The 13,804-nt window shown below is 49.4% G+C and overlaps 1 protein-coding gene and 1 non-coding gene across 4 annotated transcripts in view; both read left to right on the top strand.

Annotated features, from left to right (window-relative positions):
• Positions 1 to 13,804, top strand: part of MAPRE3 (microtubule associated protein RP/EB family member 3) — a 56,516-nt gene that overhangs the window by 39,203 nt on the left and 3,509 nt on the right. For 2 of the 3 annotated variants that reach the window (XM_019970569.2, XM_019970570.2), the window contains 2 exons: positions 12,465 to 12,592; positions 13,575 to 13,720. In XM_019970569.2, the coding sequence (XP_019826128.1) occupies positions 12,472 to 12,592; positions 13,575 to 13,720 (267 nt within the window). In that variant the 5' untranslated portion in view covers positions 12,465 to 12,471. Of the gene's footprint in view, positions 1 to 3,976; positions 4,149 to 12,464; positions 12,593 to 13,574; positions 13,721 to 13,804 lie in introns of those variants that run through there. The other variant, XM_070798983.1, reaches the window with a different exon arrangement.
• Positions 1,539 to 1,688, top strand: LOC139185988 (small nucleolar RNA SNORA62/SNORA6 family). The gene has a single exon (XR_011569567.1). It is a non-coding gene; the product is annotated as a small nucleolar RNA SNORA62/SNORA6 family (small nucleolar RNA).

The raw sequence follows: 13,804 nt of genomic DNA, 5'->3' as shown, positions 1-13,804 counted from the left end.
GGTGACAAACCCCTGATCTCTCTCCTCCGCATCCTCTCAGGCAAATAATCTGGGGCTCCATAATTGTCTTCAGGTCGAGATTCAGTCCTCACACTCCAGCACGACGACTCAGAGTTTCATCATTTCTCCTTGCACAATCTAATGAGCACTTCTCCATCCAAGGTCTGGTAACTTCGTTAAACAGGGCAGGTAACCTCCTCATCAAAACTGTCGCTCCCTTGGCACCAGGGACACCGCCTGCCTCTCCCATTTCCTCTCTTGATTGCATCCTGTAACATTCCTCTAAGATTTGATCATTGGTCTCATGCTCATTTTTCAAAGGAAAGTAATCACAAACATGTTTCCCGTGTCCCAAATTTTCCATTTTCTCTTCACTTCTCTCTAACATCCTACCATCTTTAAAGTCTTAAATTTGGTGCCACTTTCCCCCAGAAGCCGTTTAACTACTAAGGCCCCTCTCAGCCTCCACACTCTCCTGGAGCACTTAAAAGCCAAATGCACTCGCACAAGTTAGTGCTTCATATATTCTGGTTTGTGGAATCTTGTGCTGTTTCATTAGTTACTCTTGTTTCTTCAACCAAACAAAGGCTCCTTGAAGAGAAGACCCAAGATTTAAAATCATCCTATGTCCTCATGGTGCCTCGTGGAGGGATTAGCACATTACAGAAATGGTCAATAAACCCTTGCTGAGTGAGCAATGCTGCAGTAGCTTGGAAAGAGAAATATAAAGTAGAAAACCGTTGACATTTCCTTTCCTTTCTCCTAATGCTCAGGAGCCGAAATCGGGGCAAGTCATCCTGCACTGTGCTGTGCTGTGCTTAGTCACTCAGTCGTGTCCGACTCTTTGCGACCCCGTGGACTGTAGCCCTCCAGGCTCCTTTGTCCATAGGATTCTCCAGGCAAGAATACTGGAATGGGTTGCCATGCCCTCCTCCAGGGGATCTTCCCAACCCAGGGATCGAACCCAGGTCTCCCACATTTTAGGCGGATTCTTTACCGACCAGAGCAGCCCCATCCTGCACTAGCACTGTGCAGAACCAAGTCAGTCTTCCCGCCTCAGGGCCATGGTGTGGGAGGAGCACAGGATTTGGGTGCAGATGGCCTGGGTCCATGGTCTGGCCTTGCCAGTGGTTGATCTTAATTCTTAGTATGTCGCTTGAACCCAGAGTCTTCATCTCCTCCTATTTAAAATTGAGATAATAACTAAGGTTTTTTGGAGACAAATGCTATATAATTCAGAAGAGTGGCATTCGTGGTGGGAACATCAAGCACCATGGTAGCTCAGGAGAGAAGCTATTTAAAGGCAGACAGGCCTGAATGTGCCCCTCACTGCACATCCTTGCTGAGGGGGAATGGCTGTTGCCTGCAGTGGGGCAGGTAAAGTCTTGGGGATGAATGACAGTCTCCACGAGAGGAAGAGACTCAGATGTTGAACGTTGCCAGGTTTGTTCTGGACATCGTCAGGTAGACCTGCTGGTGGAAAGGTCAGAGTGTAATAAGCAGGTCAGTGAAGTAAGCAAAAAGCCAAAAGGCGAGGAGATGCACATTGTTAGAGCTTGGAGCTGAGGCTGCTGGCTAATGAACTCACAAGTATAGGTGGTGTGCTACGTGAGGGGCAAGTTTTTCTCTACCACCACAAGGGTGGCTGGCCCAATGAGTGGAGTTTGATAATAATACTTGCTACAAAAGTATTTTTTTAAAATAAAAGGCCAGGAAATAAAACTGGTGGTTTGGCTGTGGTGGGGGAAGAGGAGCGGGGCTCTGAGAGCAGAGAAAGGCCCGGGCCCAGGCTGGAGGGAGAGTAGACTGAATGATTCATAGAGTCCAGTTTCAGAGGAGGGGAGAGCATGCCGCTTGGCCAGATGACAACTGTCAGCCATACGGGCTGACTGAAGAAACAGCCTGTGAAAAGATTAAGTGACATGATTTGAATGTGCCCCCAAAGAAGCATGAAAGATCAGGAAGGAGATAGCAAGCCTACTAGGGCTGCAGACGCAAATGTTCTCTACCCTACGCGTCCCAGCTGCTGCTGCAGCCCCCTCCCTCTCGATGTTCAGGCCACAGGTGGGCTAGCATATGCCTCCCCTGAGGTGTGCACAGAGCTGGACTGAGAGCCAGTCCCAACTGGGGCGTCCTCCCAACAGGTACCAAGTTCTGTTCTCAGAACCATCCCAGAGCCCTGCTCTGGGGAGTCTGGCGGCTATATGGGCTTCTTCCCCTGTGGCTCAGATGGTAAAGAATCTGCCTGCAATGCGAGAGACCCAGGTTTGATCCCTGGGTCGGGAAGATCCCCTGGAGAAGGGAATGGCAACCCACTCCAGTATTCTTGCCTGGAGAATTCCATGGACAGAGGAGCCTGGCGGGCCATAGTCCATGGGGTCACAAAGAGTCGGACACGACTGAGGGACTCTCACTTCACCTCATTTCTCTTTTCCTTGTATCAGAGGAAGAGGTCTTTTTCAATCTCTTGCTGAGCATACAGGGGCTTCAGGGTGCATTTGGTTGTATGTGGCCAGCAGGTACAGCCTGTTTTCTCCTATCCTGCTCCTTGTGGTCAACAGAAAGGAAATATGGCCAGAAAACCACCCTTTCTGAACCCACCTGCCACCGGAAACCCCACACTGCAGTTCAGCCGCTCCCATTCATTCATTCATCCAGCAGTGTTTATTGAGCAGCTGTTGTGCCCAGGGCCCCAGGCTAGTACTAGTGAAGGAAAGAAACGGGCACCAGAGCGCCAGCATAGCTGCCGAAGAACCACAACCTGAAGCCACACCTGCCCCCGCTCTCCCCCTGCTCAGGCACCCGATCGGAGCGTTGTGGGGAGTTTGCCAGGGTCCTGGGAAGAAGACCATAAGTCAGACACATTGATCATCCTCTGCCTGTCATTAAGGTTGCTCAACCCCCAAAGTGGGGAGATGATGAACCTCTGGTTCCCAAAGACAGGGTATCTCATTAAGCCCACAGCAACGCCATACTCAAGAGAATCATCCTGACCCTTCAGACGTGAAAACTGAGGCTTGGATACTTCAAACTATCGTGTTGGCCAAAGAATTCATTTGGGTTTTCCACAACATGTTACAGAAAACCAGTATGAACTTTTTTGGCCAACTCGATACTTGCTCAAAGTCTCACGGGCAGTGAGTGGCAGAGCCCATAGCCGAGCCACATCTCCCATTCAACCTGGCTTCCCCACACCCCACAGCTCCAGGAGTCTGCTGCTGGTAATCTTGCTCTGATGGTGGATCCTATCATGAAAGTTTGTTGGCTTAAAAAGTTAAGTGTTTGTGGAACTTAAAGATCTTCAGTAGAGAGCCACTGGAAAGAAAGGTTTGCCTTTCTACCTGCCCACCGACACGGGCCCTACTAATAATGATTAATTTTAGCAAGTGAGGAGTTCTGTGTACTCCCCTCCTGGATTCCCATTAACCCTTTAAGTAATGACCAGATAGAGCAATCTGGCTAGGACTCCCCAAAGGACACCTTCCCTGGGACAGCAGCTGCAAGGGCAGAGCCCCATTATGTGGACCTGCCTGTTTAGAATTCAGATCACAGTCAGCAGGGCGTGTTCAGAACTCCAGTGGCTGGGACCTCAGCAGGGTTCAGGATCTTGGGGAAGAGCTACATGACCTAAAAGTGCAATGAGAACAGAATCCTGGAGAAGCTCCAGTTCCTACCTGAGCCTGCATGGTCCAGATCCCTGTCCTGGATCTGCTGGAGTGGGCATGTTCCCCAGCAACCCTGGAACTACTACTCCTGCCCATCTCTCCTTTTTAAATTCAGCTTCAGGAGGCTGAGCCTCCCCATGAGTCAGGTCCTGGGTCAACCATGAGAAGAAGGTGATTGGCTGGGTCTGCCAGGGCTTTGTGACCCGCTGGCAGGGCTCCTCCAGTCCCTCAGAACCCTGCCTCCCTGCCTGCACTTATTGCCTCCATGCAATCCCAGGATAACTTGGGTGTGTAACCCAGGGGGCACGGGGTAACAATTTTGCAGACTTTCCAAACAGGTGACTTCAGCCCCCTGGGCCCAGGCAGGAAGGGGGCCAATGACAATGGGCATTGCCCCATGTCAGGAGTGGGAAACATTTTGGCAAGCTCCTCAGAGTTCTCTCTCGTCTGATCCCACAGCATCTGTTCCAGTTTTCCTGACCGGTAGGATGGCATCTACAAAGCAGAATGTATGGGAAATCTGGAGTTGGGGAGGGATCGTGGTTAGAAGCCCCAGCTTCAGGTAGCCCAGACGGTTATTCCCAGGCAGAAAGAGCAGAGAAAGGCACAATTCTGTGGTCTGTCTCCCTCCTAGACTGGCATTCCAGGATCTTGGAGGCCTGAACCTGGATGTGTGCTGGGTGCCTGCTTCTCAGGAATGTGACCTTGGATCTCAGTGTCTGCCCTAATAATGCCGATAATACTGACCAAGTGCTTACCAGGTGCCAGGCTGTGTCCAGCACTTTATACACATGACTCAATTAGTTCTTGAAACAGCTCTGTGAAGTGGGGACTCTCATTGTCCCCATTTTATTGATGAGGAAACTGAGGCCCAAAGTCAAGCAACTAGGAAATGTTAGAGCCAGGATTTAAGCTCAAGTTGTGTGACTGGAGATCTGGTATTCTTAACCATTTTGGAGCCTTCTGGAGGCAGGTCCAACACCCACTACAGGGCTGAAAGACCCAGTGTGTCCCTCACAGCTGTGGGGAGCAGAAGGAACTGCAAGGGAACTGGGAACTGCAAGGAGTTCTAGGGACCAAAGAATTAGAGAAGACTGAGTAGATAACCCCTGGGTTATCTTCAAGACATATTTGTGCAAGGTAGAGCTCCACTGAATACTTAAAAAGTTAGAGTTAGGCCAGTGATAAGGTTATTAAACATTAGAATGTGAGCTTTCAGAGTTATTCAGTCTCATTTATGATTTAGGAATATAAATGCTCTCAGTACAGCCCTAGGGATCTGGGAAGGAACTAGATGGTCTCTGGAAACTCTTTCCAGCCACGGGATGTTCAGATTTGGTCTTGATGACCATGTTGGAAGCCTCTGGCTGCAGAATGGCTGACAGCTCCGCCTCCCCTGATGAGTGATAACTGTCTTTCCCATTACCAGTGACTGCATCGTGAACCTGACGGTCCTCGCATAGGAAATGATTTTGCATATCACCAGACTAAACCTCCTCAACTTTTCTTTCCCTTGACCCCCGTCCTGGTAGCAGGAGTCAAGACCCTGCAGAGCAGATTGTTCCCAAGGCCGTGTCCTCAGTCTGATTCTTGGATGGGGTTTCAGGCTGGACGGTAACATGCTACAACCCGGGCAGCTGTTTCTCCTGACAGTCACCATGTGGCAGAGGCCAGGGTGGAAACACAGGGATGGGGGTGGAGCAAGACCCGGCTACTGTAGCCCTTGGAACACAGCCTGCCTCCTCTAGGTGTTGCCTACCGTTCTCTCAGGGGAGGTGACCCAGCCCTTGGTTACAGGTGCATTCACTTTAAGAGTTGTCTCAGATTTTGTCTCCGCTGCAGTGGTGGGTAACTGGTTCACTTAGGGCAAGATACCTGGGCGGATGCTTTATATACCTTCACCCCAAGAAGCTGGTCTGGCTTGAGTCTAGGCCTGAGTCAACCCCCAGTACAAAAAGTCATTGGAAGTTGGATCCACTGATGCATTTAACTTATGACTCTGGGGAATTGGGGGGTTGGTTTAGTTGAGTCCAGAATCTTAGAGTTGACCCAATGCCCTAGCCAATTACAGTTTGTTCAGTTCTTAGAGGGCACTTGGATCAAGAACAAGGATTCCACTCAAGCCGCTGCCCTGATACCACCAGGTTTGACCCAACCAGGCTTCCTCTTTGAGGGATAGGGTCAAAGTCAGGAGCTCTTCCTTGTCTGAATTGAGCTAGGGAGAGGGGAATTTAGGGATGGGAGAAACTTCTAAAGGAGTCTTTGCCCAGGACCTGGTGCCACCTGCTGGTCACAATTTAGCTGTATTTATAGGGCCAAATCTAGGAGAGGAGCATTAAAAGAAGGGCATCCTGCCCCTCCACCCCATCCTGACAAGGAATAAAAGAACTAGGAGATGGGTTTCTTCATGACCCCCAGCAAGTGTGACTGGAGATCCTTGCAAAGAGCCCTGAGTGCCTTGGATGAGTTGTCCTGAGCCAAAATGAAGCCCAGCTGGGCCAGAGGGTAGCATCACCTGAAAGAACCAGAGGCAGTCCTGAGTGGAGACAAGGCTCTGTTCCACGTATCAGCTGCCCACCCATACCGACCCCACCCTGCCACCCTGCTTCATGTGACCTACCCCCCAGTATATAGCCCGTGCTATTGCAGTGCGGGCCACACCATGCATCAGATGAGGACTGTGGTTCTAATACCGGGTTGTGTATCAGGAGTATGTTTTAAATTATATAGACATAAAAGCTGTGTGTGTGTGTGTATCATCAAATATATTGCACAGTCAATTCTCCATATTTGTTGGTTCCATACCCACGGATTCAACAACCACAATTTGAAAAAAATTTCAGGAAGTTCCAAAAAGTAAAACTTGAATTTGCCATGAAACAGTGACTACTTACCTCATACTACTTGTATGAGGTATTATATGTAATCTAGAGATGATTTAAAGTATACAGTAGGATGTACAGAGGTTATTTGCAAATACCATGTCATTTTGCATAAGGGACTTGAGCACCCATAGATTTTGGTATCCACAGTGGTCCTGGAGCAGATCTCCCATGGATACTGAGAGCCAACTATATCATATATAAATATATTCATATATACCATATATACATACTATATATGAATATGTACTACATTATGTATTGTTGTTGTTCAGTCGCTGAGTCATGTCTGACTCTTTGAGACCCCATGGACTGTAGCCTGCCAGACTCCTCTGTCCATAAGATTCTCCAGGCAAGAAAACTGGAGTAGGTCAGTTCAGTTCAGTTCAATCAGCCATGTCTGACTCTGCAGCCCCATGGACTGTAGCACACCAGGCTTTCCTGTCCATCACCAACTCCCGGAACTTGCTCAAACTCATGTCTATTGAGTTGGTAATGCCATCCAACCATCTTATCCTCTGTCATCCCCTTCTCCTCCTGCCTTTAATCTTTCTCAGCATCAGGGTGTTTCCCAGTGAGTCAGTTCTTCACATCAGGTGGCCAAAGTATTGGAGTCTCACCTTCAGCATCAGTCCTTCCAGTGAATATTCAGGACTGAGTTCCTTCAGGATTGACTGGTTTGATCTTGCAGTCGAAGGGACTCTCAAGAGTCTTCTCCAACACCACCACTGAAAAGCATCAATTCTTTGGCACTCAGCTTTCTTTATAGTCCAACTCTCACATCCATACATGACTACTGGAAAAACCATAGCTTTGACTAGATGGACCTTTGTCAGCAAAGTAATGTCTCTGCCTTTTATATGCTATCTAGGTTGGTCATAGCTTTTCTTCCAAGGAGCAAGCGTCTTTTAATTTCATGGCTGCAGTCACCATCTGCAGTGATTTTGGAGCCCAAGAAAATAAAGTTTGTCACTGTTTCCATTGTTTCCCCGTCTATTTGCCATGAAGTGATGGGACCAGATACCGTGATCTTTGTTTTTTGAATGTTGAGTTTTAAGCCAGCCTTTTCTCTCTTCTCTTTCACTTTCATCAGGAGGCTCTTTAGTTCTTCTTCGCTTTCTGCCATAAGGGTGGTATCATCTGCATATCTGAGGTTATTGATATTTCTCCCAGCAATCTTGATTCCAGCTTGTGCTTCATCCAGCCTGGCATTTCGCATGATGTACTCTGCATGTAAGTTAAATAAGCAGGGTGATTTATTTAACTTATATATTAACTGGAGTAGGTAACCATTCCTTTCTCCAGGGGATCTTCCCAACCCAAGGATAGAACCTGGGTCTCCTGCATTGCAGGGAGATTCTTTACCATTTTAGGCACCTATGTATAAATATAATTAATGTATATTTATATAGTGTACTATATATATTATATAATAATACACATGACATGGCTATATATAATATAGAGATGTTGAGAAACCACAGGAAGGCTGCCCGCGGGTTGGAAGATCTTTGAAGCTCAAATGATTTCAGTCAGAAACTGGAGGACCGGTTTAGAGGGGGACCAGTGCCTGTGCTTTCTTTCAATAATCAGCACTTGAAAACCATACACAGTAAACAGGAAAAAAAATTCTTTAAGTGGCTCAGGAGCTCCCAGGACCAACCTAAGACCACCCTATGCCTCCCGGAACCACCCCTGACCAGTTCAGACTCTTGCCTCAGGAGCCCAGGTCCAAAAGAGCCCCCAGGGCCTCATGGAGAAATGAGTCCCCAAGCCTGTGAGAAGCCTTGTCCCCTCTGCATTCAGGTCCCGCAGGCCTCTGCACACCTCCTCCCCCCGAAGGCCTGGTAGGGCCTGACCTTTCATATTAGGGTCATTCAAATCCACTCTCCAGCTCTGCACACTCTCTCCTTCCTGTCTTCCTGGAGCACCTACTGTTTCCACCACACTTTGGGGCATTTGGTTGTATTGTTCTGGTGTATGTTGGTCTCCCAGTAAGACTGTAAACTCTTTGAGGATGGGGCAAATCTGTCAGTTTCTCAGAGTTCCTAATTAAATACTCATCAAAATACAATACACTTGCCTTGACACTCCCCACCTGCCTCCCCAGTCAAGTCTGGGACCCTCCCCACATGCCTCCCTAATCAAGTCTGGTGTCCACACACTCCTGCCTTGTCTGCTGAGGTTACTTTAGGTGCTGCTGCTGCTGCTGTTAAGTTGCTTCAGTCGTGTCCGACTCTGTGTGACCCCATAGATGGCAGGCCACCAGGCTCCCCCATCCCTGGGATTCTCCACGCAAGAACAGTGGAGTGTGTTGCCATTTCCTTCTCTGTACTTTAGGTGAGCTCCCTGGAAACCAAGAGGCACTCTCCCAACTCCAATCTCTGTGATTATTGTTCATTGAGAATTGATCTAGAACCCCAAAGTGAATGAAACAGCCTGGTCACTGAGGAGTTTACAGTCAGGTGGAAGGGACAGACACACAAGTGGTTTCAAGAGAGTGGAATCAATGCCATGATTGAGTATGCTCAGGGTGACAGACACAGAGCAGGGCCATGCCTCCCTGCGCAGCAGCTCAGAGAACATTTTCTAGAGGAGCTAGAGCCCCAGCTAAGTCCTGAAGGTTGAGTTGGGGAGGGAGGGTCCAGGCCAGAAGCTGATATAAGAGGATTCAGAAAGAAGAGAGAAGGTGTCACTCAATCATTCAACAAATTTGCTCAATACCTTCCCTGTGACAGGCCTAGAAACACCACCCCTGGCTTTGAGGTGCTTCCTGATGCGAGAGGCAGGCATTTCAACAAGTCCAGTGGTTAGTGCAATGGTCAGATTACAGGGTAGTGGTTCAGAACCACTGTGTAAGAGGATACTCAAGTGCAGTCAAAATTACCCTTGGAAATCCCCGCAATTGTTAGCTCCTGAGTCCTTGGAAGCTCCCAAGACAATAATTTTTGTTTCCCTTGGCTTTCCAGCCCTATCTTGGCCTTCCTTCCTTTAGGCAATGAAGGACAAAGTCTATTTTTAAAAGGAGGAAAGACTAGGAGTATACAGGAGGGTGTCCTGATTTTTTTTTTCAAAAAATGTATTGAAATTAAATGTGCATCTAGTGAGGTTCCATTGTCTGTACTTGGGTGGGGCTGTGGGGGAGCAGAGCCTAGCAGACGCCAGCTGAGCCTCCTCTCTAAAACAGCTTCTCTAATTTGACTGTGCCTGTAGACCCTCTTGGTCAAGTGCAGATTCTGACTCAGTAGGTCGGGGGCAAAGCTCAAAAATAGGAATTTCTAACTTGAAATCTCTAACAAGCTGATGCCCACAGAGCACCAATGGTGCACCAGGGACCACAGTTTGAGAGCCTTTCACTTTCATGCACTGGAGAAAGAAGTGGCAACACACTCCAGTGTTCTTGCTTGGAGAACCCCACGGACGGGGGACCCTCGTGGGCTGCCATCTGTGTCGTCGCACAGAGTCGGACACGACTGAAGCGACTTAGCAGCAGCAGCAGAGCAGAGAATGAATGAACTGTGGGGGTGGGACTGCATTCCAGGCAGAAGGTGAGTAGAGAGCTGCCCATGACTCCCACCAGGGGATCAAAGAAGACCACAGGGCTAGAGAGGGAGGGCCCATTGATGAGCTTGACAAGTGGTGGGAAGCAGGTCACGTTACAAGAACAGATGCCCTCTGGATGGGGGAGTGGGGTGGGTGTATTCTTCCTTCAGGGAGACACTTTGCATATTAAACCTAAAAAATACTCTTCACTCCAGAAATATGTACTCTCCCAATTCTGGGAATATGCAGTCCTGTTTCTCCATTTCTGATAAAAGATCTAGTTACAAGAAAGTTTTCCCTTGTAACAGTGCAAGTCAGTAATAAACAGCAACCGACACTTGACCTCTGCGGGGGGGATGAGGGGAGAGTAAGAACACGCTCACACCCACTGGCCCGAGAGGGCCGCCTCTGCTCAGCTCCAGCTGTAGGTTGCTGCGTGGGAACACGGACTCGGGGTTGCCAAAAGAAGCCAGAAATCCCAATTTGCCTGTGTGGAACATCCCAACTTTAAAATCTTGAGTTCAGTTCTGTTCCAGAAAAATCTTGAGTACTAACTCAAAAATGTTTCCAACACTGTGAGTGCTAAACCATTCAAGTCTGCAGGGCAAGTCCGGCCACTGGGTGTCTCGTTTGTGACCGCTCATTTGTGTCTCTAGCTCATTTGTGAGCTAGGGGTTGGAGAGACCAGGGCTGCTTTCGAAGAGTCTGAGTGCAGCAGTGTCAGTGATGGAGTAGAGCAAGGGAGAGCCTGGAGGCTGATGGGCCCCCAGGAGGCTCTTGCTCATCTTGGCCAGAGAGAATGGATATGCAGAAACCCCAGGGCAGCAGGAGGCCGAGAAGAGCAGGCACATTGGAGGGCAGTGCTGCCTTGCTGAATGTTGGACTTTGAGGATGAGGGGGAGGAGCTATCTGGACTGACCCCACAGGTTTCAAGCATGGGTGATGGGGTGATGGGTGGTGCATTCACTGGGATAACAAATGCAGAAACAGAGCATGTACTAAGGGAAGTTTCTGTATAAGCGAAATTCAGGTGTCTGTGGATCCATCAGCAAGCCACAGGGATATAGAGTTTGAAGTCAGAGCAGATGTGAAGATGAGTCAGCTTTCTAGAACCCAAATGTGGTCAAGTACTATCTGCTTAAAATCCTCTAATGGCTTCTCTTGTTTAAACAGACTCTTCCTCATGGTAAACAAAGCCCTGCGCAACCAGCCCCTTCCAGCCTCTTTGTACCACACCCCAACATGAACACGGTTTCCCCTGCCTGCTGAACAACTCAGAGTCCCAGCAATAAGCCATAACTTTGTTCTTGCTAGTCCTGGGGCCTGCACAGCTCTTCCACCCTGTCCCCCCATACATTCAGAAAATTCCTACCCCTTTCAGACTGCTCTGAAGTCTTCGCTGACCCTGTCAAGCAGAAAAGGTCACTCCTTTCCTTGTGCCACCCCTGAACTCTGCTTGTCCTGCTCTTCCTGCCCCATCACTCCCTGCTCTGGACATCTGCCTGTCTGTAAATTCTTTGGAGGCAGAGACCACTTCTGACTTCACCATTTCTTAGCACGGGTCCATCGTATAGTATGTGTGTGTGTGTGTGTGTGTGTGCGTGCGTGCATGCGTGCGCTCAGTCATGTCCAACTCTTTGCAACTCCATGGACTGCAGCACACCAGGCTTCCCTGTCCTTCAGTATCTCCCAGAGTTTGCTCAAACTCATGTCCATTGAGTCAGTGATGCTATCTAACCATCTCATCCTCTGCCACCCCCTTCTCCTGTTGCCCTCAATCTTTCCCAGCATCAGGGGCTTTCCTGGTGAGTTGGCTCTTTGCATCAGGTGCCCAAAATATTGGAACTTACGGGGTTGCAAAGAGTTGGACACAGCTGAGCAACTGAGTAACAGCAAAGTGGTAAAGAATCTGCCTGCCAATGCAGGAGACACGAGAGACGCAAGTTCAATTCCTGGGTCCGAAAGATCTCGTAGAGTAGGGAGTGGCACCCCACTCCAGTATTCTTGCCTGGAAAATTCCATGGACAGTCAGACACAGCGGAGCACACACACGCACCCTGTATAGTATGTGTGTGTGCTCCGTCGTGTCTGACTCTGTGGCCCCATGGACTATAGCCTGCCAGGCTCCTCTGTTTGTAGGATTCTCCACACAAGAATACTAGAATGGGTTGCCATTCCCTTCTCCAGGAGATCTTATAGTAGGTAATCACCAGATGTTCAAGGGTGAGTAAGTACCCCTTCCCCAGGAGATAAGCTGCTAGTCTGGAGGAAGATGCTTCTCGTTTTTCCAGGGACCCCCAGCCCCTTCTCTCCTTTGGGCCCAAGAACAGCACAAGGCCCCCAGGAGCTGACCTTGTCTTTCCTTTCTTTGCAGCTGGGGCATGGCCGTCAATGTGTACTCCACATCTGTGACCAGTGAGAATCTGAGTCGCCATGATATGCTTGCATGGGTCAACGACTCCCTGCACCTCAACTATACCAAGATAGAACAGCTCTGCTCAGGTTGGAGGCTGGGAATGGGGAAGGGGGAGTGCGGAGGGGAGGGCAGCGAAGGCAGGAGGCAGAACAGCCTCAGCGGACATTGAGGATTAAGGAGATTAAGGAGAACTGCAGAGCCCTCAACCAGCCACAGTTCTGGAGTTGAAGGAAGGAAATGGGGGTCTCAGTGGGGTGGAAAAAGTCCAAAGCGCAGAAGTACAGTGCAGGGCTGCAGGAGAGGCAAACAGTGAACCAGAGATCACCGGCACCAGGTCCAGCCCAGCCACTCAGGAGGTCCCAGTCTCAGCTCTTCCTGTAGTGCAACCCTGGGCAAGTCAGCACCCCTCTTTCTAGGTCTCAGTTTTCCGGTCCATAAATGGAGATGACAGCAGCTGTATAAGTAGGGTTGCTGTTAGGACCAAATGCCATACATGCAGTGTTTGATATGGTGTGTGCATGCTAAGTCGATTCAGTCGTGTACTACTCTTTGCTGTGGACTGTAGCCCACCAGGCTCCTCTGTCCATGGGGTTTTCCAGGCAAGAATACTGGAGTGGGTTGCCATGCCCTCTTCCAGAGGATCTTTCCAACCCAGGGATCAAACCTACATCTCCTGCGGCTCCTGCACTGCAGGCGTATTCCTTTAACCCCTGAACCACCAGGGGAAGCCGGTGTTTGATATGGTGCTGGTACCTCATTGTATCATTATATAGTAATTGCTCCTATTCTTGGGAATTCTGGTTGTGCCTATCCTTCAAGTATTGGAGAAGGAAATGGCAACCCACTCCAGTCTTCTTGCCTGGAGAATTCCATGAACAGAGGAGCCTGGTGGGCTTCAGTCCATGGGGTCACAGAGAGTTTGACATGACTGAGTGACTTTCACTTCACTATTCCACAAGTGTGACTGGCCCTGGCCCCAAAGAAAGAGGAGAGGAGATGGGGACGTTCAGGGGAGTAGCCCCAGGGGGCCCAGGAAGGTGAAAGCAAGCTGCCCATGTTGCTCCGCAGGGGCAGCCTACTGCCAGTTCATGGATATGCTCTTCCCTGGCTGTGTGCACTTGAGGAAGGTGAAGTTCCAGGCCAAGCTAGAGCACGAATACATCCACAACTTCAAGGTGCTGCAAGCAGCTTTCAAGAAGATGGGTGTTGACAAAGTAGGTGCCTGCGCTCTGAGGGGCCCCCGAGGAGCTCTGTGACCCCAGGGAAGATGGCCCGCAGCAGGGGCTGCTGGGGTCCTT

The sequence above is a fragment of the Bos indicus genome, chromosome 11, assembly GCF_029378745.1.
Source record: "Bos indicus isolate NIAB-ARS_2022 breed Sahiwal x Tharparkar chromosome 11, NIAB-ARS_B.indTharparkar_mat_pri_1.0, whole genome shotgun sequence".
Lineage (NCBI taxonomy): Eukaryota > Metazoa > Chordata > Mammalia > Artiodactyla > Bovidae > Bos > Bos indicus.
This window is presented reverse-complemented; position numbering and strand designations above follow the sequence as displayed.